This window comes from Kogia breviceps, chromosome 15 (genome assembly GCF_026419965.1).
Source record: "Kogia breviceps isolate mKogBre1 chromosome 15, mKogBre1 haplotype 1, whole genome shotgun sequence".
Lineage (NCBI taxonomy): Eukaryota > Metazoa > Chordata > Mammalia > Artiodactyla > Physeteridae > Kogia > Kogia breviceps.
In genome coordinates this window covers 71,943,781-71,966,564 of record NC_081324.1, presented here as the reverse complement: position 1 = coordinate 71,966,564, position 22,784 = coordinate 71,943,781, and the positions used below count along the sequence as shown (strand labels likewise).

The window sequence follows — 22,784 nt, the reverse complement described above, 5'->3', positions numbered from 1 at the left end:
TGAGCCCCAGGCAGAGAGCAGGGCTGGGAGGTGAGGAAGCGTGTCTGTCCGGGCCTACCACACTCAGCCTTCTCTCTTCGTAGGCAACCTCCTGCACTTGGGCTCCCTCAGCCCCAGGGTGTTAGAGGAGGAGACAGATGGGTTTGTGAGTTTGCTCACCCAAATGCTCTGCTACTGTCAGAAGTACGTGTCCCAGAAGAAATCCAACCTGACCCACTGGCACCCTGTCCTTGGCTGGTTCTCCCAATCCGTGGACTATGGGTGAGTCCTGGAGGCAGATCACTGTCTTCCTTGTCTCCGCCTGCCTCTCTTCCACCACTTCCCCTTTCATCGAGATCTTGGGCCAGGCCTGCAAGCCAGCTATGAAGAGGACAACGTGGTAGGCATCAGGAAGCTTTTGTCGACTGGGTGGTAAACAGGATGGAATTAAGATGAAGAACAGATAGAGGGTGTCTGGGAAGTGACTGTGATACGTGGGGCCTGGGGGGAGCAACAATGCTGCCGGCAGCACAGGAAGTCTGTGTGGAGCGAGAGCCAAGAAAGAGGTTGGTGCCTTTTGCATCCAGGCCTCAGCGACAGTTTGTGGATCCCACTTCTCTTTTAGCATCTTACTTGCCGTGCTGAGTGGCAGTCCCCAGCTACCCTTCCGTGTGGCCATCCAGCAGGTGGAACTGACGTGCCCACTCTCCTGCTCTCTCCTAGCCTTAACGAGTCCATGCCCTTGGTCACCAGACAGCTGCAGTTCCTGTGGGGGGTGCCTCTGATCCGGATCTTCTTCAGTGACATCCTGAGCAAGAAGCTGCTGGAGAACCAGGAGCCGGTCCACGCGCCTCCAGCGTCCCCACAGAATGTGCTTCCCGTGAAGAGTGAGTGGCTCTCCTTCCCCAAAGTGCAGTGCCTGACTGGCCCTGTGTACCTGCTCCCCTCTGTCATGTGACCTCCAGCTTCTCCCCTGAAGATTTTGAGACAGCTTAAATCAAGTTCACGTTTAGCAAAACAGTGACTGGAAGTCCTTAGGGATAGTAAACAAGGACTAGGGAAATGTAACTATGTGAACAAAATCAAGGTTGTGTGTAGAGAACATCCACAGATGATCCATGAGGGCTGCCGTGCTTATCTCTGAACTTCCATTTGGCTCTGAATTTCCAGTGGCCAAAAATGAAAAGGGATTTGTGGACCCTTTATTACTTCTCATTAGTAGGAAGAAGGAGGAAGATGTATTTCTTAGGGGAAGTAGAGCTTTTCTGAGTTCCTAATCGTGAAATAAATCTCCCCTGTGGAGCTCCTTATGCAGGTGGTAGTGGTCACTGACCAGGCTACCTCAGCAGCATCCCCGTTGCAGGGTCACTAATGGGTTTCCTTGGAAAGGTTTCTAATTGCGCACTCTGATAAAAGTAAGGCAATGCTGTTAACACATAATTCAGTGCAGTTACTTGCCTGTGGCAGATTGCCAGGTTCCGTGTGGTTTTTCTTCTGCCACCCAGTGTGTCACAAAGCTCCATCTTGTACCTGTCAGCGAGCATGGGCTCAGTGAAACTTCAGCAGGATATAGACGTGAGGGTGTAAAACGAGAGTACAACCCCAAACTGATGATGAGTACTTGAGGTTGATGCTCCGACTTCCCTCTGAAAGCACAGAACTTTGGGAATTAGCCAGGCCCCCCATCTTTGCTCCTCTTCCCTTAATTCAGTCCTTGGAAGTTTTACCTTTGTGGGTTCTGAAGTTAAGTGGTTACAGTAAAAGAATCCACAGTAAGAATCAAATATGTTTGGCTTGTTCTGACAGATCTTGTGCTGTTCTAAAGAGGTCTTTGTGTTCTGTCTAAAAACCTTTTGTTATGCTTTTCTGATTTATCTGAAAGAGATGATCTGAATCAAAGCTGCAGCCTCACTGTCTGGCTCTGGCTGGAAATTAGGAGCTTTACTGAAGTGCTGTTCCCTTTATGGGGTGGAGTTTGGCAGATGGCTGAACTTCCGCTCACACGTTCCTCCTCCTCTCCACGCCAGCTCTCCTGAAGCGTGCATTTCAGAAGTCGGCGTCAGTTCGGAATATCCTCAGGCCTGTTGGGGGTAAACGTGTTGATTCCGCGGAGGTACAGAAGGTTTGCAACATCTGCGTCCTCTACCAGACCTCGCTGACGACTCTCACCCAGATCCGGCTGCAGATACTCACAGGTCTGGAGTCCTGAGGCGGTCTCTGCCATCACTCACATTTGCCAGACAAGTTTTCTTAGAAGTTGATTCTCTCCTGGCTTCCTTGACTCAGAAAATAGATTCTGAAGAAGGGTATTTTTGAGCTATTCTTAGAACTTGATTCTCTTCAGTTAAATAGCTTAAGGTCATTGCAGTCCTAGCACTTCTAGTTTGTTCCTGTGACCTGGCTTTTATTTTCATTATGAAGTGCAACTTGCTTTTTTAAAAGTTAATATTATTTTATGAATAGAAAAGTAGAAAAGACAAGGAAGCAGAAAAAAGAAAACTTAAACCACTCTTAATCCTGCAGTCCATAGATAACCACCTGATCCTGAGTGTGTTACATAAATGTATATTTAGATTGAAATACATAGTTTTATTTTTCCCTTTCCATTAATCACATTATAAGCATTTTATCATGTCAGAATTCTTTAAAAACCTCATTTTTATTGGCTGCATAAGATCTCATTGCATGGATATGCCCGACATTTTCCTTTTTAGCTGAGCAAGGAAGAAAGTCCCCGCTGTGAGCAGCACAGGAGTTGTTAGTGTGATGGGTGTTATGAGGACAAAATGTCGATAAACCTTGAAGCCGTTGACTGCATAAAGGGTTAAGAACTTCTCTGTTACATTTTACATTTTTTTAATCAAATTGCTGCTACTTCTGTCTTTCACACTTACTCATCTTCAGATATTTATAGAGCACCTATGTGTGCCAGGCACTGAGGATGCAGAGGGGAATAAGACAGCCAAGGTCTGTGTTTCCAAGAGGATTACATTGTAGTAGTGAGGAGACCAATGATAAGTAAGAGGAAAGTATATTTAATATAATGAAGGACACTGTGACGATGGAAATAATGAGAGACATTGTTGACTTGGACTAGGGCAGGGTTTCTCAGCCTTAGCACTGTTGACATTTGGGGCCAGATACTTCTTTGTTGTGGAGGGCATCCTGTCCATTGTAGGATGTTTAGCAGTCCCTGACCCCTACCCACAAATTCCAGTAGCACCTCTCTCCCACTTTTGACAACTGTACATGTCTCCAAACATGGTCAAATGCCCCCTGGGGTGGGACGGTGTGCAAAATCATCCCTGGTTGAGAACCGCTGGGCCGATGGAGATGGAAGCAGGAGGATTTACAATCCACCCCAGGAGTGGAGTTTACAGGTCTTACTGGTAGATTGGATTTGGGGGAGTGAGGACTGTAAGTTTCAAAGATGTTGCCAGATTTCTGGCCCAAGCAACTGTGTGGATGGTGGGGCCATTTGCTGAGCCTAGGGGATGACCAGCTTGGATCGGGGGGCAGGAGGTGGAGGGGGCCATCAAGAGTTCTGTTTGGCTGTGATGAGTGTAAGGTACCTGCTGGACCTGCAGCAGAGATGCCAAGCCAGCATACTGTGTCCTGTGTGGAGGATTGAGCAAAGGGGTGGGGTGAAAGGCCTGGGCCTGAGGGCTATTTCCCTAAGGAGAGTGCAGAAGGAGAAGGGGCTCAGATGAGCTGGCACCCCAGCACAGTGGGAGGGTCTGGGAAGCATACTGAGTGAGATGATTTTGAGGTTATAGCCTGTGTCCACCTTTTTAAGATAACCACATTAAGCATCCCCCATTGTCCCAATGAGAGAATCGAAAAAGAAGTTTTTTGGCCAATTTGAAAGTTTATGATTTTAGGGAATTCCCTGGCGGTACAGTGGTTAGGACTCAGCTCTTTCACTGCCAGGGCCCGGGTTCAATCCCTGGTCGGGGAACTATGATCCCACAAGCTGCGCTGCGTGGCCAAAAAAAAAAAAGAGGGGAAAAAAATACATGATTTTAAAAATGAAGATAAGCTAGTCTAAAGTATATGTATAATATTCGTTCTATTAGCTTGGCTATACATAAAACTATACACAAACTAGATTATAGAAAATAGCATACTTGTTTTGAAAATATTGCTGTTTTTCTGCTCTCACAATTTACAAAATGTCTTTGTTCGTGCTCCTCACATACACATGTTGGTCCTGGAGCTACGTGCTGCTCCTCTGACCCGGCTCTCCAGAGCACGGCACCTTCATTTCTATCTAAGTTGCTCGGGATGTAGCCCTCATTGAATTGGTATATCATTGCTGTAAATGAGTATATTTGTCCTGGAGAAGTATACCTGTGATCTCTGCATTGTAACTTCTTACTCCATTTTTTTCTAATTGAGGTATAGTTGACATGTAACATTATCTTAGTTTCAGGTGTACAACATGAGTTGATATTTGTACACATTGCAAAATGATCAACACAGTAAGGCTAGTTAACATCCATCACCATACATTGTTAAATTTTTTTCTTTTTTTTCTTGTGTTAAAGACTTTTAAGATCTACCCTCTTAGTAAATTACAGAAATGCAGTATATATTATTAACTATAGTCGCCATGCTGTACTTTACGTCCCCATGGTTTATCTGTTTTATAACTTGAAGTTTGTCCTCTTTGATCCCCTTCACCCATTTTTCTTACCTTTCCCCTACCACCAACCCCCTGCCCCAGCAACCATAGGTAGACCAATCTGTTTTCTGTATCTGTGAGCTTGGGTTTTTTTCTTCGTTTTTTAGTTTTTACATGTAAGTGAGATTATATGGTATTTGTCTTTCTCTGACTTATTTCAGTTAGTATGATGACCTCAAGGTCCATCCATGTTGTCACAAATGATGAGATACCATTCTCTTTTATGGCTGAATAGTATTCCTGTGTGTGTGTGTGTGTGTGTGTGTGTGTGTGTGTGTGTGCGCGCGTGTGTGTGTGTGCACACATGCACACCACATCTTTTTATCGATTTGTCCATTGGTGGACACTTGGGTTGTTTCCTTTATCTTCGCTATTGTAAATAATGCTGCTGTGAACAAGGGGGTACATACATCTTTTCAAATTAATGTTTTTGTTTTCCTCAGATGAATACCCAGAAATGCAATTGTGGAATCACATGGTAGTTCTATTTTCGGTTTTTTTGAGGAATCTCCATACTGTTTTCCATAGTGGCTGCACCAGTTTACATTTCCAGCAACAGTGCACAAGGGTTCCCTTTTCTCCACATCCTCACCAACACTAGTTATTTCTTGTCTTTTTGGTAATAGCCATTCTAACGGGTGTGAGGTGATATATCATTGTGGTTTTGATTTGCATTTCCCAGATGGTTAGTGATGTTGAGCACCTTTACATGTGCCTGTTGGTCATTTGTATGTCTTCTCTGGAAAAATGTGTTCCGATCCTCTGACCGTTTTTTAATCAGATTACTTGTTTTTTTGTTGAGTTGCATGAGTTCTTTATATATTTTGGATATTAACCCCTTATCAGGTGTATGATTTGCAAATATTTTCTTCCATTCTATAGGTTGCCTTTTCATTTTGTTGATGGCTTGTTTTGCTTGCAGAAGCTTTTTAGTTTGTTGTAGTCCCACTTATTTTTATTTTTGTTGATTTTGCTTTTGGAGTCAGATCGAAAAAAATCATTTCCAAGACCCTTGTCAAAGAGCTTACTGCCTGTGATTTCTTTTAGGAGTTTCATGGTTTCAGATCTTACATTCAATTCTGTAATCCATTTTGAGTTTATTTTTATGTATGGTGTAAGGTAGTAGTCTAGTTTCATTCTTTTGCCTGTGGCTGTCCCATTTTCCCAATACCATTTATTGAAGAGACTGTTCTTTCCCCATTGTAAATTCTTGCCTCCTTTGTTGTAAATTAATTGACCATATATGTGTGGGTTCATTTCTGGGCTCTCTGTTCTGTTCCATTGATCTGTGTGTCTGTTTTTATGCCAGTACCATACTGTTTTGATTACTGTATCTTTGTGTATCTTTGTAATATAGTTTGAAATCAGGGTTCGTGATGCCTCCAGCTTTGTTCTTCTGTCTCCAGGTTGCTTTCCATTCAGGATCTTTCTTGGTTCCATACAAATTTTGATTCTATTTCTCTGAAAAATGCCATTGGAATTTTGATAGGGATTGCATTGAATCTATAGATTGCTTTGAGTAGTATGGACATTTTAACAATATTAATTCTTCCAGTCCATGAGCGTGAAATATCTTTCCATTTATTTGTGTCTTCTTTGATTTCTTTTATCAGTGTCTTTAATTTAATTTAATTTAATTTAATTTTTTATTTACTTATCATTGCATTGGATCTTCATTGCTGCCCGTGGGTTTTCTCTAGTTGAGGCAAGTGGGGGCTACTCTTTATTGTGGTGTGCGGTTTCTCATTGTGGTGGCTTCTGTAGGCACACGGGCTTCAGTAGTTGTGGCCCGTGGGCTCAGTAGTTGTGGCTTGCGGGCCCTAGAACGCAGGCTCAGGAGTTGTGGCACATGGGCTTAGTTGCTCCGCGGTGTGTGGGATCTTCCTGGAGCAGGGCTCGAGCCCATGTCCCCTGCATTGGCAGGCAGATTCTTAACCACTGCGCCACCAGGGAAGTCCCTTATCAGTGTCATATAGTTTTCAGTGTACAGGTCTTTCAGAACTCCTTGGTTAAATTTATTCTAGATATTTTATTCTTTTTGTTGCAGTTTGTTGCTTTTGTAATTTCTATTTCTGATAGTTCATTTCTGATAGCAGCAGATTTTTGTATATTGATTTTGTGTCCTGCAGTTCTACTGAATTAATTTATTCTAAGTTTTTTTATGAAATCTTTAGGGTTTTCTATATATAATATCACATCATGTCAAATAGTGAATCTTCTTCCTTTCCAATTGGGATACCTTTTTATTTATTTATTTTTTCTTGCCTAGTTCTGGCCAGGACCTCCAGTACCATGTTGAATAAAAGTGGTGAGAGTGGGCCTCCTTGTTTTGTTCCTGACCTTAAAGGAAAAGCTTTCAGCTTTTCACAATGATATTAGCTGTGGGCTTTTCATATATGGCCTTTATTATGTTGAAGTACATCCCCTCTGTACCCACTTTGTTGAGAGTTTTTTTTATCATAAATGGATGTTGAGTTTTGTCAGATGTTCTTTCTGCATATATTGAGATGATAATGTGATTTTTATCTTTCATTTTGTTAATATGATGTATCACATTGATTGATTTGCAGATACTGAACCGTCCTTGCATCCCTGGAATAAATGCCATTTGATCATCATGGTGTATTATCTTTTTAATATCTTGTCAAATTCGGTTTGCTAATATTTTGTTGAGGATTTTTGCATCTGTTCATCATGGCCTGTAATTTTCTTTTTTTGTTGTGTCTCTCTGGTTTTGATATCAGGGTAATTCTGGCTTTGTAAAATGTGTTTGGAGGCATTCCCTCCTCTTCAGTTTTTTGGAAGAGTTTGAGAAGGATGGGTATTAATTCTTCTTTGAATGTTTGGTAGAATTTATCATTGAAGTAATCTGGTCCTGGACTTCTACTTTATTTGTTGAGAAGTTTTTGATTCAGTTTCCTTACTAGTAATAGGTCTGTTCAGAATTTGTTTCTTCATGATTCAGTCTTAGAAGATTGTATGTTTCTAGGAATTTATCCATTTTTTCTAGGTTGTCCAGTTTTTTGGCATATAATTGTTCATAGTAGTCTCTTAGGATATTTTATATTTTTTCAATCAGTTGTCTCTTCTTTCATTTCTGATTTTATTTGAGCCTCATTTTATTTTGGTGAGTCTAGCTAAAGATTTGTCAACTTTATTTCAAAGAACCAGCTCTTAATTTCATTGATCTTTTTGGTTGCCTTTTCAGTCTCTATTTCATTTATTTATCCTCTGATCTTTGTTATTTACTTCTTTCTAACTTTGGGCTTCATTTATTCTTTTTCTAGTTCCTTAAGGTAAAAAATTAGATTGTTTGAGATTTTTGTTCTTCGTGAGGTAGGCATGAATCACTGTGAATGTCCCTCTTAGAACCACTTTGCTGCATGCCATAAATGTTGAAATGTTTTATTTCCATTTTCACTTGTCTCAAGGTATTTTTTAAATTTCTCATTTGATTTCTTACTTGACCTATTGGCTATTTAGTCTCCCTGTTTGTTTTTTTTTAAACATCTTTATTGGAGTATATTTGCTTTACATTGTTGTGTTAGTTGCTGCTGTATAACAAAGTGAATCAGCTATATGTATACATATATCCCCATATCCCCTCCTTCCTGCGTCTCCCTCCCACCCTCTCTATCCCACCCCTCTAGGTGGTCACAGAGCACTGAGCTGATCTCCCTATGCTATGCAGCTGCTTCCCACTACCTGTTTTACATTTGGTAGTGTGTATATGTCAGTGCCACTCTTTCACTTTGTCTCAGCTTACCCTTCCCCCTCCCCGTGTCCTCAGGTCCATTCTCTACATCTGCATCTTTATTCCTGTCCTACCCTGGGTTCTTCAGAACCATTTTTTTTTTCTTTAGATTCCATATATATGTGTTAGCATACGGTATTTGTTTTTTTCTTTATGACTTACTTCACTCCGTATGACAGACTCTAGGTCCATCCCCCTCACTACAAATAACTCAATTTCATTTCTTTTTATGGCTGAGTAATATTGCATTGTATATATGTGCCACATATATAAAGAAGAATGGATATCTTGTTTATCCATTCATCTGTCGATGGACAGTTAGGTTGCTTCTGTGTCCTGGCTATTGTAAATAGTGCTGCAGTGAATGTTGTGGTACATGACATTTTTGAATTACAGTTTTCTCAGGGTATATGCCCAGTAGTGGGATTGCTGAGTCATATGGTAGTCCTATTTTTAGTTTTTTAAGTAATTTCCATACTGTTCTCCATAGTGGGTGTATCAATTTACATTCCCACCAACAGTGCAAGAGGGTTCCCTTTTTTCCACACCCTCTCCACCATTTATTATTTGTAGATTTTTTGATGATGGCCATTCTGACCGGTGTGAGCTGATACCTCATTGTAGGGCTTGTTTTGTTTTGTTTTGTTTTTTGCAGTACGCGGGCCTCTCATTATTGTGGCCTCTCCCGTTGCAGAGCACAGGCTCAGTGGCCATGGCTCACGGGCCCAGCCGCTCCATGGCACGTGGGATCTTCCCGGACCGGGGCACGAACCCGTGTCCCCTGCATCGACAGGCGGATTCTCAACCACTGCGCCACCAGGGAAGCCCAGTAGTCTTTATTTTAAAGTCTGTTTTGTCTGATATGAGAATTGCTACTCCAGCTTTCTTTTGATTTCCATTTGCGTGGAATATGTTTTTCCATCCCCTCAATTTCAGTCTGTATGTGTCCCTAGGTCTGAAGTGGGTCTCTTGTAGACAGCATATAGACGAGTTTTATTTTTGTATCCATTCAGCTAATCTGTGTCTTTTGGTTGGAGCATTTAATCCATTTACATTTAAGGTAATTATTGATATGTATGTTCCTATTACCATTTTCTTAATTGTTTTGTGTTTGTTATTGTAGGTCTTTTCCTTCTCTGTGTTTCCTGCCTAGAGAAGTTCCTTTAGCATTTGTTGTAAAGCTGGTTTGGTGGTGCTGAATTCTCTTAGCTTTTGCTTGTCTGTAAAGGTTTTAATTTCTCCGTCGAATCTGAATGAGATCCTTGCTGGGTAGAGTTATCTCTGTTGTAGGTTTTTCCCTTTCATCGCTTTAAATATGTCCTGCCACTCCCTTTCAGCTTGCAGAGTTTCTGCTGAAAGATCGGCTGTTAACCTTATGGAGATTCCCTGTATGTTATTTGTTGCTTTTCCTTTGCTGCTTTTAATATTTTTTTCTTTGTATTTAATTTTTGATAGTTTGAGTAATATGTGTCTTGGCATGTTTCTCCTTGGATTCATCCTGTATGGGACTCTGTGCTTCCTGGACTTGGGTGGCTATTTCCTTTCCCATGTTAGGGAAATTTTCAACTTTAATCTCTTGAAATATTTTCTCAGTCCCTTTCTTTTTCTCTTCTTCTTCTGGGACCCCTATAATTCAAACATTGGTGCATTTAATGTTGTCCCTGAGGTCTCTGAGACAGTCCTCAATTCTTTTCATTCTTTTTTCTTTATTCTGCTCTGTGGTAGTTATTTCCACTATTTTATCTTCCAGGTCACTTATCTGTTCTTCTGCCTCAGTTATTCTGTTATTGATTCCTTCTAGAGACTTTTAAATTTCATTTATTGTGCTGTTCATCATTGTTTGTTTGCTCTTTAGTTCTTCTGGGTCCTTGTTAAACATTGTATTTTCTCCATTCTATTTCCAAGATTCTGGTTCATCTTTACTATCATTACTCTGAATTCTTTTTCAGGTAGACTGCCTATTTCCTCTTCATTTGTTTGGTCTAGTCGGTTTTTACCTTGCTCCTTCATCTGCTGCGTATTTCTCTGTCTTCTCATTTTGCTTAACTTACTGTGTTTGCAGTCTCCTTTTCACAGGCTGCAAGTTCGTAGTTCCTGTTGTTTTTGGTGTCTGCGCCCAGTGGGTGAGGTTGGTTCAGTGGGTTTTATAGGCTTCCTGGTGGAAGGTACTGGTGCCTGTGTTCTGATGGATGAGGCTGTATCTTGTCTTTCTGGTGGGCAGGACAGCGTCTGGTGGTGTGTTTTGAGGTGTTTGTGAACTTAGTATGATTTTAGGCAGCCTCTCTGCTAATGGGTGGGGTTGTGTTCCCGTCTTGCTAGTTGTTTGGCATGGAGTGTCCAGCCCTGGAGCTTGCTGTCCATTGAGTGGAGCTGGGTCTTACCATTGCAACAGAGTTCTCTGGGAGAGCTCTCGCCAATTGATATCACGTAGGTCCATGAGGTCTCTGGTGGTCCAGTGTCCTGAACTCGGCTCTCCCACCTCAGAGACTCAGGCCTGACCTCAGGCCAGAGCACCAAGACCCTGTCAGCTGCGTGGCCACGTACGTAGGGAGTTTCTTGCCTTTTGAGAAGTCTGAGGTCTTCTGCCAGAATTCAGTAGGAGTTGTAACACATGTAGATGTATTTTTGATGTATTTGTGGGGAAGAAGGTGATCTCTACGTCTTACGCCTCCACCATCTTGAAGGTCCTCAGTCACCCTGTTTTTTGATTTTGTTTTTTTTAACTTATTTTTAAATTGTGAGGTTTCTGCCTTTTATAACCACATCCCCTTACCCTTGAAAACGTGAGGTCAGACCTTTAGGAATATTAATGAGATGGGTGTTAAATTTCTTTGCCTCCATTACAGTCCCTTCAGTTCACCCTGTAAACATCCGCAAGTAGCATTGATTGAGTCTGCCCCCAGGCTAATATAACTTCCCCAAACAGTTCTTTGTTCAAAATTAAGCCATTCAAAGTGCTCTATAAAGTGAGAGGCATTATAAGGACTCAAATATAAGGTGACCTTTTCTGAGGAATAATTTGACAAACATCTTACTGTACATTCAGTGACAGTGGAACTTTAGAGCCACACTTTCTAGGTCAATAGCCATATTAAAAGCCTTCGTAGATAACAGTGATGCAGCTTGTGTGCCTGAGGCCTGGCCATCAGAAGCCCTCTGCTTCTCCCAGGGTCAAATTCTTGTGTAAAACTTCAGAGTATCTCATATTGTCATTCGCTGCTTTCCCATTTTTAACAGAGATAGAATAATAGCAGTAGATGAGAGGAAAGCTTTGCTAAATGTGGATGTCTGCAAGATAGTTTAAAGCAGGGGTTGGCAAACTATGGCCCGTGGGCCAAGTCCAGCTCACCACTTGCTTTTGTAATTAAAGTTTTGTTGGGAACGCAGTCACATCCATTTATTTACCTATTGTCTATGGCTGCTTCCATGCTGTGATAGTAGCACATTGAGTAGTTGTGACAGAGACTGATCCAGACTGAAAACCTAAAAATACTGACTCTCTGGCCCTTTCCAGAAGAAAATTGCTGATCCCTGATTTAAAACATAAACACTGAGTCAGCAGATCTGGGTTCTGTTCTTGGCTCTGACAGTTATTGGTTGTGTGATTTGGAGCCAGTTACTCAACCTCTCTGTGCATCAGTGTCCTCCATTAAAATGGTGATAGCATCAGGTTTCCCAAGGTGAAAAGGAAATAGTGCCTGTAAAGAATTTAGAATGGTATCTGACACATAGTAAGCACCCATTAAATATTAGCTGCTATTATCACTGTTGTTCTCATGGTGATGTTTTTCTTCGTAATTGCACCTTCTTTCTCCCAACATGCGTTAAATGGTCGCTAATAGGTTTAAGTGTTTTGTTTTCCCGAAGGAGAGGAGACATAAGGGACCAGGTGGAGCCCCACCTGAAGCTCGGGTTTCTCTATCCTTTTCCAGGTCTCACTTACCTTGATGACCTGCTGCCCAAACTTTGGGCGTTTATCTGTGAACTGGGGCCCCACGGAGGGTTAAAGCTCTTCTTGGAATGCCTCAACAATGACACTGAAGAGTCTAAGCAGCTCTTGGCCATGCTGATGCTGTTCTGTGACTGTTCCCGCCACCTCATCACGTAGGTTGACTGCTGTGGGGCTGAATTCCTTTCCTAGAATGTGGAGAGACCCAATTACAGTGTCAGCAAGGAAGCAATTGTTAATGGGATTACTGCAAGCCTTTGGACCTGTCATTAGAAGAATTAGACAAGACGTTTACAAAGTGGGTGGCCCTTAGTAGGGGTTCAGCAGTTGTTAGTTCCCATCCTTTCAGGAGAGCTGGGTCATTACCCCTTGACGTGGGCTTTGGGGTCTTCTAGAGCTGGGCTCAGATCACACCTCGGCTATTTACTCACTGTGCTAGGTAGTTAACTGGAAAATTCCAGAGCCAGTGTGCAGAACCTGGCTCAGCCACTCACTGAGACACCCTGGGCCAGAGGGGAAGGGGCTCCACCTCTCTGGGCCTCAGTTTCCTCAGCTGCAGATAGGAATTCATAGCACCTACCTCTTAGCCGTGTGGGAAGGTACAGAAGAGATCAGTGTTAGGCATAGTCCCGGGCACCCGAAGCAGTCAGTATGTGTTGGCTGTTATTCTTACAACTGTTATCAGGCTAACGCTGGGCAAGTTGCTTAGCCTCTCTGAACCTCAGTTTCCTCGACACTGGAATGGAGACAGTATTACCAATCTGATAGGGAGTAAATGAGAAAAGGAATGTCAAGTACCTAGTACAGTGCCTGGCACAGTGAGAAATTAACAAATGTTAGTCCCATTCAGTTCCTTTTCTTTATACACTTATGTGTCTACTTGAGTATTTGGTATTCTTTTAATTCCACTTTTTCCCAAAAGGTTGCTGAAGGATTGTAAGATAGAATGGACCTCAGGAAGTTATATTCGGTCTGGGAGAGATTGGCAGGAGGGGATTAGGAATATGTAGGTGGCAGATAGGGAATGAGTCATGGAGGGAGGGCTCAGTGAGTAGTTAAGAGGGGAGAGCAGGGGTCTGTAGCTGCTGGTGACACACCCTTAATTGCCAGGTCAAGGGTGACCCAAGAGTGAGTCAGGCTCTAAAGTGAGTAGAGCAGTTATAGGAGATTTTCAGATAGAGCTGCATCTTATGGTTCATTTATTCATATATTCTTTCAGACATTTATTCACTCACCCTCAAATACTTATCAAGCACCTACTCAGTGCCCTTAGTGTCTGTTACAGATGCAGAATAAGACTCCACAACTTCCCTCAGTAGACACAGACTCTCAGTCAAGATTCCTTGATAATTCAGAAATGAATTAATAAGCAGTGTCACAGTCAGACCCTTATGAATAAGAAAGGGGTAGAGCAGAATGTGTTGTTTCTTTCCTTTCTCAATTGTATTTTTAAACTTTTTACTACAGACAATTTCAAATAAATAGAAAGTGGAAAGAATAGTATAATGAACCTTCACATACCTGTCACCAATTTCATTAGTTAGTTATTGACTCATGGCCACTCTTGCTTCATCTATACCTCCACCCACCCTTCCATCGTACCCTTTTACCTGTAAATTTTATCTAAAAGATAGAGCTTATTTCTTAACATTATTTTGTCTAGTATGAGGAGTAGATCTTTTTTTCCCCTTCTTCTTAGTGGGAAATTGTGAATAATTTTCTGTCTGACTTAGGATCCTTGATGACATTGAAGTTTATGAAGAACAGATTTCATTCAAACTAGAAGAACTGGTCACCATCTCCGCTTTTCTGAATTCCTTTGTGTTTAAGATGATCTGGGATGGAATCGTAGGTAAGGTAAAGATGTCAGCCGTTGTTGAATTGCTACTACACATGGGAAGTCTAGAGTCTATAACACCAACTGATTCTTAGCCTTGTTGTCCATCAAAGTTAATTGAAAATGCACATTTATTCACATAGTTAGAAGTTTTATTTCTCCACTCTTTATGATCTCTTAAGGTAGTAGTGTGGTTATGGAAGTCTTACTCTCCCAGGCATCCTTCAGGATTTACATGTGTGTGTGAAAGATTATTCATGATTAATTTTGCCCTGAAACTCCTTTTGACTCTTTGAGTTGGTTTCATGAAGATAAAACACGTGCCTGGTCCCACTTCAAGTTAGAGTGTACCTCCTGAAGTGTTGCCAGTCGTTCAGCACCGAACTCCTTAGATTAAAAGGTCCTTTGGATGACATACAAGTGGGAGGCAGCCCGAGTGATTGTGTCTGAGACATTCCTGGGTCCCACAGGCCCTTAGAATGTACCCAGGGAGCCTTTTAATTCTGTTGATTCCATGTAACGTTCAGCATGAGGGAAACGAAGAACTGCTGGGCCTCGGGGCTGACGAGAGGAGACACGGGCTGTCTTCCTGTCCCCTCCAGTTGTGAGCACCTCTGAGACTGTGGCTCTCCTGGTTGTTTGCCCCACAGAGAATGCCAAGGGCGAGACCTTGGAGCTGTTCCAGTCCGTGCACGGGTGGCTGATGGTGCTCTACGAGCGGGACTGCCGGCGGCGCTTCGCCCCCGAGGACCACTGGCTGCGAAAGTGAGCACGGGGTGGGAAGGGGGTTTACGGAGGCTGGAGTCCCTCTATCATGCCCCTGGCACCAGTGTGGCCTGATGCTCAGCACTCATGTTTTAGGGCAGAGAGGACTTGGTCCGTCTTCTTCATCTTGTCCTTTCATCTGCATATGTCCCTATAAAGCACCTGTCAGGACAGGTCACCTCGCAGTTGCTTCTGTTAGGACACAATACGCAGAAGATGATTAGAGCTCATTATTGGCAGCCAGAGCCAGCTCACATTGAGCAGGTGTTTCATACGCAAACTGGAAAGAAAAGTTCTTTCAGCTGAACTAAGCAACAGGTAATGATCATTAAATGGCAGTTATCAGCGGAATTAGTGGGATAAAAACCACAGCTGGGTTTGTTGGGGGGTCGGATAGGGAAATCCTCTTGCAACAACTAAACGTAAGATCATGTCTCCCTTTTTAAAATCAATGACAGATCAACTCTTATGTAATTATTAAAGTTGTGGCACTAGAATAGCGATTAGCAGACTTTTTCTGTAAAGGGCCAAACAGTAGATATTTTAGGCTTTGCACACCAGGCAGTGTCTGTTGCACCTACTCAACTCTGCCATTGTAGTGCGAAAGCAGCTAGAGACACTGCCTAATGAATGGGTATGACAGTTCCATTAAAACTTTATTTACAAAAATGGGCAGCAGGCTGGATTTGACCCATAGGCTGTAGCTGGCCAACCCTGCACTAGAGGATGGTTTTCTTGTTCTTTATCCCAAATCCATGTCTTTGTTTTTAAGGGATCTCAAACCTAGCGTGCTCTTCCAAGAACTTGACAAGGACAGAAAACGGGCTCAGCTGATCCTGCAGTACATCCCACACGTCATTCCTCACAAAAACGTGAGTTGCACTCAGAGCTGGGGTCCTCCCACCAAGTTCCTGACTGTCCATTTTTGTTATAGCGATTATTAGAAATGAATAAAAACGATCATTCAGTAAACGCAGATGCCGACTGGCTCTTACTCTGTTGCAGCTGTTATGCCAAGTGCTGGGGGTACAGAGATTTAAGACAGTGTGAACTTTCCATTTGGGTAGTGTGGGATGGATGCTACGGGGATGGATGCCGTGGGCACCCAGGGCAGGGGCTCAGGAGAAGACTCCACAGGTAGAAGTGGACAGTGTTGGCAGGCCCAAGGTGAGAGAGAATGTGGTGCCAAGGGAGAGCCAGGTGGAGTCAAGAAATGAAGCTGAGGAGGTTCGTAGGAGCTGGAGCAGGAAGGGACTTGTAAACCAAGGGTGGGAGCTTGGATTTTGTCCAAAGCCATCGGAGAGTTTTTAGCTGTGGAGGCACCTGGTCAGAGCTCTGCTTTAGAAAATTCCTCTGACCGTAGTGTGAAGGACTGGCGAGAGGCAGGTGTCATGGCAAACTAGCCTGAACTCGGGTGGGCCCATGGGAGTAGAAAGACGATGACATCAAGAGATTTTGAAGGAGGTAGCACCTCCAGGCCTTGAAGAACAATGGCACTCGGGGAGAAGCAGAGGAGGAATTCAGAGGATGCTCGGGTTTCCGGCTTGGGTGCCTGGCTGCTCGAGAGAGGCATTCCCAGAGGTGGGGGCACAGGCAAGAGCGGGACTCGGAAGAGCAGGGGAGCAGGTGACGGGTCTGCAACTCCTCGAGGCCAGTGGACATGAGGGTCTGGAGTGCAGGACAGAGGACTGGGCTGGAGGTGGGCTCGACATGCGGACGGCTTGCAGACCTTCTCGGTGCATTCATGGATGAGGCTGAGGTGGTCAGGGAGCCAGAGGGAGTGAGAAGACCGGGGACGGAGGCCAGAGCCCTGCACGGGGAGAGGAGTGATCAGAGGAAGGAAGGGAACCCGGGGGTGTCGCATACAGATCCAAGGGGCGTGAGAGCCTTGGGAAGGGCCAGGTGCTGCGGCAGGGGCGCCCAGGAGATGAGGGGCATCCCTGGTGTGTCGTGAGCGCTCCAGAAACGTCTGCTCCTTCGGGGGGAGGCTCCTTAGAACCCACAGGTGCCCTTTCCTTTCTCTCCTGACTTCCTTAGTACTCCTCACTGTTCTCTGGTATTGTCTTGACCTTGATGTCATACTTGTGGTTGCCCTTCTTTACTTCCCCTCAAGCAGCGGTTCACAAACAGATGTGGCCGTTTAAATTCTTACTGCGCCTGACAGCAGAGCCTCTCAGGAGGCTTAGACAGAACCAAGCCTCTCATGGAGATGACTTAGCCGTGCGCCCTCTGTGCACGAGCCCCTTCGGTGGCATCCCTTGCCCCTGCCTCAGATAGAGGATGCACAGCTCTGCAAAGCAGAGGCCGTTGTATGGCTTCTGTCTTCCCAGTGGTGGAACATCCTTCCTTGTCTTTCACGGTCCGCTTCTCTGTAACTTCTACCCCTTGGTCCTTGAACAGCCACTAAAAGTGGACGGTGTCATCTTCTGCGGTTTGCTTTCTGGGTGGTCTGTTTTCCAAGGGTGGTGCCCTTCCCTTCTCCAGCCAGTCCTCGTTTGAAGTGGGTTCCAGCCCTTCACCTCGTGGGTCTAGTCCAGGGTGGCGGAATCTGACTTAAAATGCACTCCTCGCCGTGTTCCTGGGTGTCTGTGACTTCAGCGCTGGCCCACAGCGTCCCCACAGCGTCTGGTGTGGAATCTCCACTCCGTGTGTCTGCAGTTCACAAATGGTGCACTGGGGCACCCCGGTTGCTACAGGATATTTTACATTTTTGAGGGAAACACAGTGAAATCTGTTGGGCACCGTGTGAAGTACTTGCTTGAGTTCACAGCGTCAGCGTTAAATTCTGCTCCATTCTTCTCGATGCTATCCTATTTGCTAAGCTGGGTTTTTAAAAAACAAAATTAAAATATTTTTAATTTCAATTTATGTGTGTTTTTTAAATACAGTTACTAAGTTCTTAGGACATAAACACTTATTAAGTTGTTAGGACTAAACTGTCTACTAAATGGAACTGTTAGGTATTTCTTTTGACCTAGGTTTGCAGTAAGAAACATTACTGAGCCATTAGGGGTGCTGAGAACAAGAAAGTCTGGGAACCTCTGGGTTTAGCTGACCTGACTTAGGAGTCTAGGCTGTATGGTAATCCTCACCACGGGGCGGGGTGGGGGACGCTTAAGATCGACAGCATGAAGATTATGAGGCATTCGTCCTTGGCTCATAAATCTCTCTTTTTCCTCCCTTGGGAAAATAGGGCCCTTCCTCATCTTCTGGCCCCTGTCCTGCTCCTGTGACGGCACCAGCAGGTCTGGGATAGTGTCTGAGGCTTGGTGTGTTTTCTGTGTCTCAGGCTTCCCCTCTCTCTTCATAGCGTGTGTGCTGTTCTCTTCCGGTGATGTTCTTACTGGGGCGTACAGGGGGTGAAAGCCTCTCTCCAGGCCTGCGTTGTCTCTCTCATCTGTTACTGTTATGCCATCTGCCCTAGACACCGAACCTCTCCCTCGTTCTTGATCCCACCTGAGTGGGTGGCTTATGTTGCCTTTATTGCTTTCCTTAATATTTTTAAAAGTCTCAGCTCTGCCTGATTCACACACGCAGCACTTCATCCTCTGCACTCTTATGTTGCTTTTACATATTTACGTGCAGTTCATCTCCTGACTGGTACTTAAGGGCTCGTGCTCGCTCTCTCTCTCTCTCTCTCTCGCTCTCTCTCTCTTTCTCTTTCTCTCTCTTTCTTTGGCCTAGAAGGCCTAGGACCATGTGTGTGGGTAGGGCTGGGTAGTGTGGTGGTCTGTGCATGGGCCCTGGTCCCCCATGAACCAGCTGTGTGACCTTGCATGACAGTTTCCTCATCTGCAAAGTGGGATGATGATCCTTACCTAGATGTCCACTGTGCTCACTGAGGTCTCCTAGCCCCTTGAGAGCTGGTGAAAGTTACCCCAAACCTTCTTCCCTGCCCCACGGAAATCCCGAGCGCCATCCAGTCTTTCTGCGATTCATGGGAGGCCGGCGTTCTTGTGGTCACCTCTGTAGTTCTGCCTCAGTGTCTGCTGTCTCTGCTCCATATGGTATTAACCTTGACAGGAGGCTTATCTTCCGCCTCAGGTTCCACAAGACAGCACCCCTTGTTCAGGTGATCGTGCTAAAGACTTGGGGGTCACGGGAAGCAGTCATGCCACATGGCCCCCCGCGTGTTAAATACCTGTGCTTGTCTTCAGCTCCCCAGCACAGAAGGCAGAGGCGAGAGTGCCCGGCATGTGCATCTCCAGCCTCCTTCGCTGTCCTCAGCCCGCTCTCTCCCTTCTGCGTTGCCCAGGAACCCCGAGAGCTTTTGCTGTTTTTCAGGGCACTTCAGTCCTAGTTTGTAGACGTGTAAACCAGCCACATGACGCCCCTTCACTGACTAGTCCCTCCATTGAGCACATCCCCCATCTCAAGAGGTTGTCGGCAGTGGCTTTTTCTGTCTCAACCATATTTACTTCAGGGAGTTAATAGAATGATCAAATGAAAATGCAGTAGCCTCCCCTGGTGTATAGTTAGCTCTTATTACTGCTGCGGCTGTTATTATTTGTATTTAACAATGCTCTTGACTTTGGGGAGATTTCCATTTTTCAGAAAAACAGCTGAGGTTGGAGTTATTCGTTCATTCCGCTGATATGATTTGAGTGCTATTACAGGATGGGGCCAGAGGTCGATGCTCTCCTAAAGGGGCCTATCAGAATCTTGAGAATGCGAGAGGGTTCTATTTAAATGATACTTGAGAAATATTACTGGTGGGACTGTGATGTGCTTGAGGAGACAGAGGAGGCAGGTAGAAAGGTCAGGGACCTTTATTCTGTAGGGTCATTTACACATTTCTGACAGTAAAAAATATATATCTTTGAAATGTTTCTGTGTTTTAAATTCATGCTACTGATTTCCTCTAAAGCAGGCACAGCTACATAAAGCACCCTCTGTAATGCGTGCTGCCGCAAGGTTTTTACGGTGGATTATTGACTGAACAAGGAGAATGATTTTTCTCCCAGACTGTTTTTAGCTGGGCTCTGGCTGCAGCCAGACCACTCTTTCTGGAACCTTTCCCCTTGGCATGTATTCAGCTATATTCCTAATTCCCAAGAGCGTTTGGGGGGATGTTTACTGTCCTCACAAAACGCTTCTAACCCGTAGCACACATCAAAGCGTCCCATGCTGGGAGGCTCTCACGTGCTTACATTTCATTAATTTTATACAGTGTGTTTTAGGGGATCCTCAGTTGTTGACCCCTTTATCGGTCTCACCTTTGCTCATTTCAGAGAGTTCTTCTGTTCCGAAACATGGTGACCAAGGAGAAGGAGAGACTGGGGCTTGTGGAAACCAGCTCCGCCTCCCCTCATGTCACTCACATTACCATCCGCCGGTCCCGGATGTTGGAGGTGAGAAGCCTGTTGCAAAGGGCGCTCTGTAAACCGTAGGGTTTCTAGCGGGTGACCTATTGCCTCTGAACTGTTCTTATCACTCCTTGATCTAATGACACTGAAGCCAGGGCTGTGGGTGCAGGAAGGGCCTGTTTGTCCTGCCAGCTGCTTTGAGCACTGCTTGATCAAACACGCCCTCAGTTCTGGAGACCCCAGCGCAGCATTTCCCTCCCTTTACCCCACGAGGTGAGAGTGGCCAACGCTCTGTGCCTCTGAAATGAGGACAGACATGCTTATGCCTGTGCAGACTCTGTCTGTCCTGGCAGGTGCTTTGCCCAGCCGCCCAGCTGTGAGTGTGGAGGCTGGAGTGCGGGTGTTAAGTTACTGAGCCACCCTGGGAAATACATCGATCACAGAGCTACACGTTCTTTTTGGACATAAACTTAGGAGATGCATGTGAAGTGGCCCACCTACGCCAAACCCAGCATCCAGGGTTCCTCCCATGCAGCGACTTCGTATGACTTTGAAACAGGTGCCTGTCCTCAGGACACTGTCCTCCGTACATCAGGAAGTTGTCATGATATGTTGATTTTGCTGGAACAAGACCCTGAACATTGTCGTAATAAACGCATGCACCTGCAGTGTCCGCATTGTGCCTGCCACACGCTCTTCCGGCGCTGTGCAGTGTATATGCACGTATGGGGATTGAGCCCCGTGTCCCCATTTCCAGGAGCGGCTTGGCTTCGTTGATTTGCCCATGCTTGCTCTCTTGCCTTTCATCATACTCCAGCCACAGTTCCTCATCGGCATGTTCTGCAGCCTAGAACAGTCAGGGGATCCCAGGACAGCACGGGGCCGCATCGCCAGCCACCAAACGGCATCAGCAGCCGCCCTTCCTCCCCACGCATTTTCATTTCTGCCTCGGGGCATTTGTGCTGTGTTTGTTGCGCCTGGAGAACTTGTTTAAGTTCTCTGACCACTGGTGATTGACACTGACAGCTGCCGGGGAAAGGCAGCAGGTGGTGAACAGATGAATTTGACATTCTCAAAAGTAGGGATAAGAAATGTAAGTGCCCCCAGGGGCCCTGCCAGCCATGCAGATGAGTGACGCTCGCTGAGAGTGTGCTGCGAGTGTCTCAGCACGGGGGCATTTTGTTCGCATGCAAAACAAATAGAAATATCCTCCACTTCCACTGCTTGCTCCCGTTTTTCTTGAAACACAGCCCTTGGACTGACCTCACAAGTGAGTTGATAAAGGACAACTGACAACCAGCCTCAGTGTTGGCCTCTAAAAGAGGCCACCTGGGCTTCCCTGGTGGCGCAGTGGTTGAGAGTCTGCCTGCTGATGCAGGGGACACGGGTTCGTGCCCCGGTCCGGGAAGATCCCACGTGCTGCGGAGCGGCTGGGCCCGTGAGCCATGGCCGCTGAGCCTGCGCGTCCGGAGCCTGTGCTCCGCAGCGGGAGAGGCCACAACAGTGAGAGGCCCACGTACCGCAAAAAAAAAAAAAAAAAAAAAAATTAAAAGAGGCCACCTGAGTATTGCCTTGTGGAGGTTTGGGCTCTGTAATGCTCCAGCTTGTTAAGAAAAGACCAGAATTTAGGGTTTTGTGTGAAATCCACAGATCCTTTGTGTTGTGAACTAGTCAGTTTTTGTAAAGTACCTGGAAGGTCAGATGACACCTGTCTGCCCATCAGATTCAACCTGCTGGCCACCAGTTTGCAATGTCTGCTTTGACTCAAAGAAAAAATGCCCATTTGTGTTGTAGGAACTCACTTCTCCAGCACTTTCTTCGTTGGACCCAGATGCACCTTTCCTGTCTCTTAAACTCCTCCATTCCACCGCCCGCCATACCCACTCCCATGTGGGCAGCACAGTGGGGAGTCTGGGTGGTGGAAACTGGTGTCTCCTGAGAGTGACAGAATCCCCGACGCCCTCCTCAAGTGTCACTGGGAGATTTACCAGACACCCGCTTACCCTGGGCCAGCTTTTTTAGACATCCCTCAGGGACGTCAAGGGAGGGATTTCTGTCTTAGATTTTAGGCAAAGTCCGTTTTCCTCTTTACGTTCCATTAGGATCGATCCTGTCATGAAATTGATCACTGGTGTTCATACTGAATTAGGAAGGAGAGAGGGTCATTGATTCAGTTACCCCAGTTCTCACGATTCAGTGGTTTGGGTATCAGAACTTGAGAGCCCACTGGCCTTTACTTGATTAGGACACAAGGGGGCATCAAAAAGCCAATATTTGACCCATGACATCTTGGGCATTTATTCTGTCCCCTTTTTTATGGTTTGTACTGAAGGTGAGGCTTGTGTATTAGGCTTCCAGGTGATGGTCCAAAGTCCTGCAGGAAGGCCTCTCCTCACAGGGGGTGAACGGGGGCCAGAACACCAGCATTGTAGAACTAGAAGGAGCCGTGGACACACCCTTGCTCATCCCTTTCCCCTCACCCCGTCAAAGGCAGGACTGAGGCCAGAGGA

General features: G+C 45.2%; 1 protein-coding gene across 6 annotated transcripts in view; it reads left to right on the top strand.

The window, feature by feature from the left end:
* The window catches only part of UBE3B (ubiquitin protein ligase E3B), a 56,912-nt gene that overhangs the window by 16,920 nt on the left and 17,208 nt on the right, over nt 1-22,784 (top strand). For 4 of the 6 annotated variants that reach the window (XM_067015630.1, XM_059040289.2, XM_067015629.1 and 1 more), the window contains exons 12-19: nt 84-261; nt 703-866; nt 2,007-2,174; nt 12,350-12,521; nt 14,100-14,218; nt 14,854-14,968; nt 15,741-15,840; nt 20,200-20,319. In XM_067015630.1, coding sequence (XP_066871731.1) covers nt 84-261; nt 703-866; nt 2,007-2,174; nt 12,350-12,521; nt 14,100-14,218; nt 14,854-14,968; nt 15,741-15,840; nt 20,200-20,319 — 1,136 coding nt within the window. The remainder of the gene's footprint in view (nt 1-83; nt 262-702; nt 867-2,006; nt 2,175-12,349; nt 12,522-14,099; nt 14,219-14,853; nt 14,969-15,740; nt 15,841-20,199; nt 20,320-22,784) is intronic. The other 2 variants (XM_067015632.1, XM_067015631.1) reach the window with 1 other exon arrangement.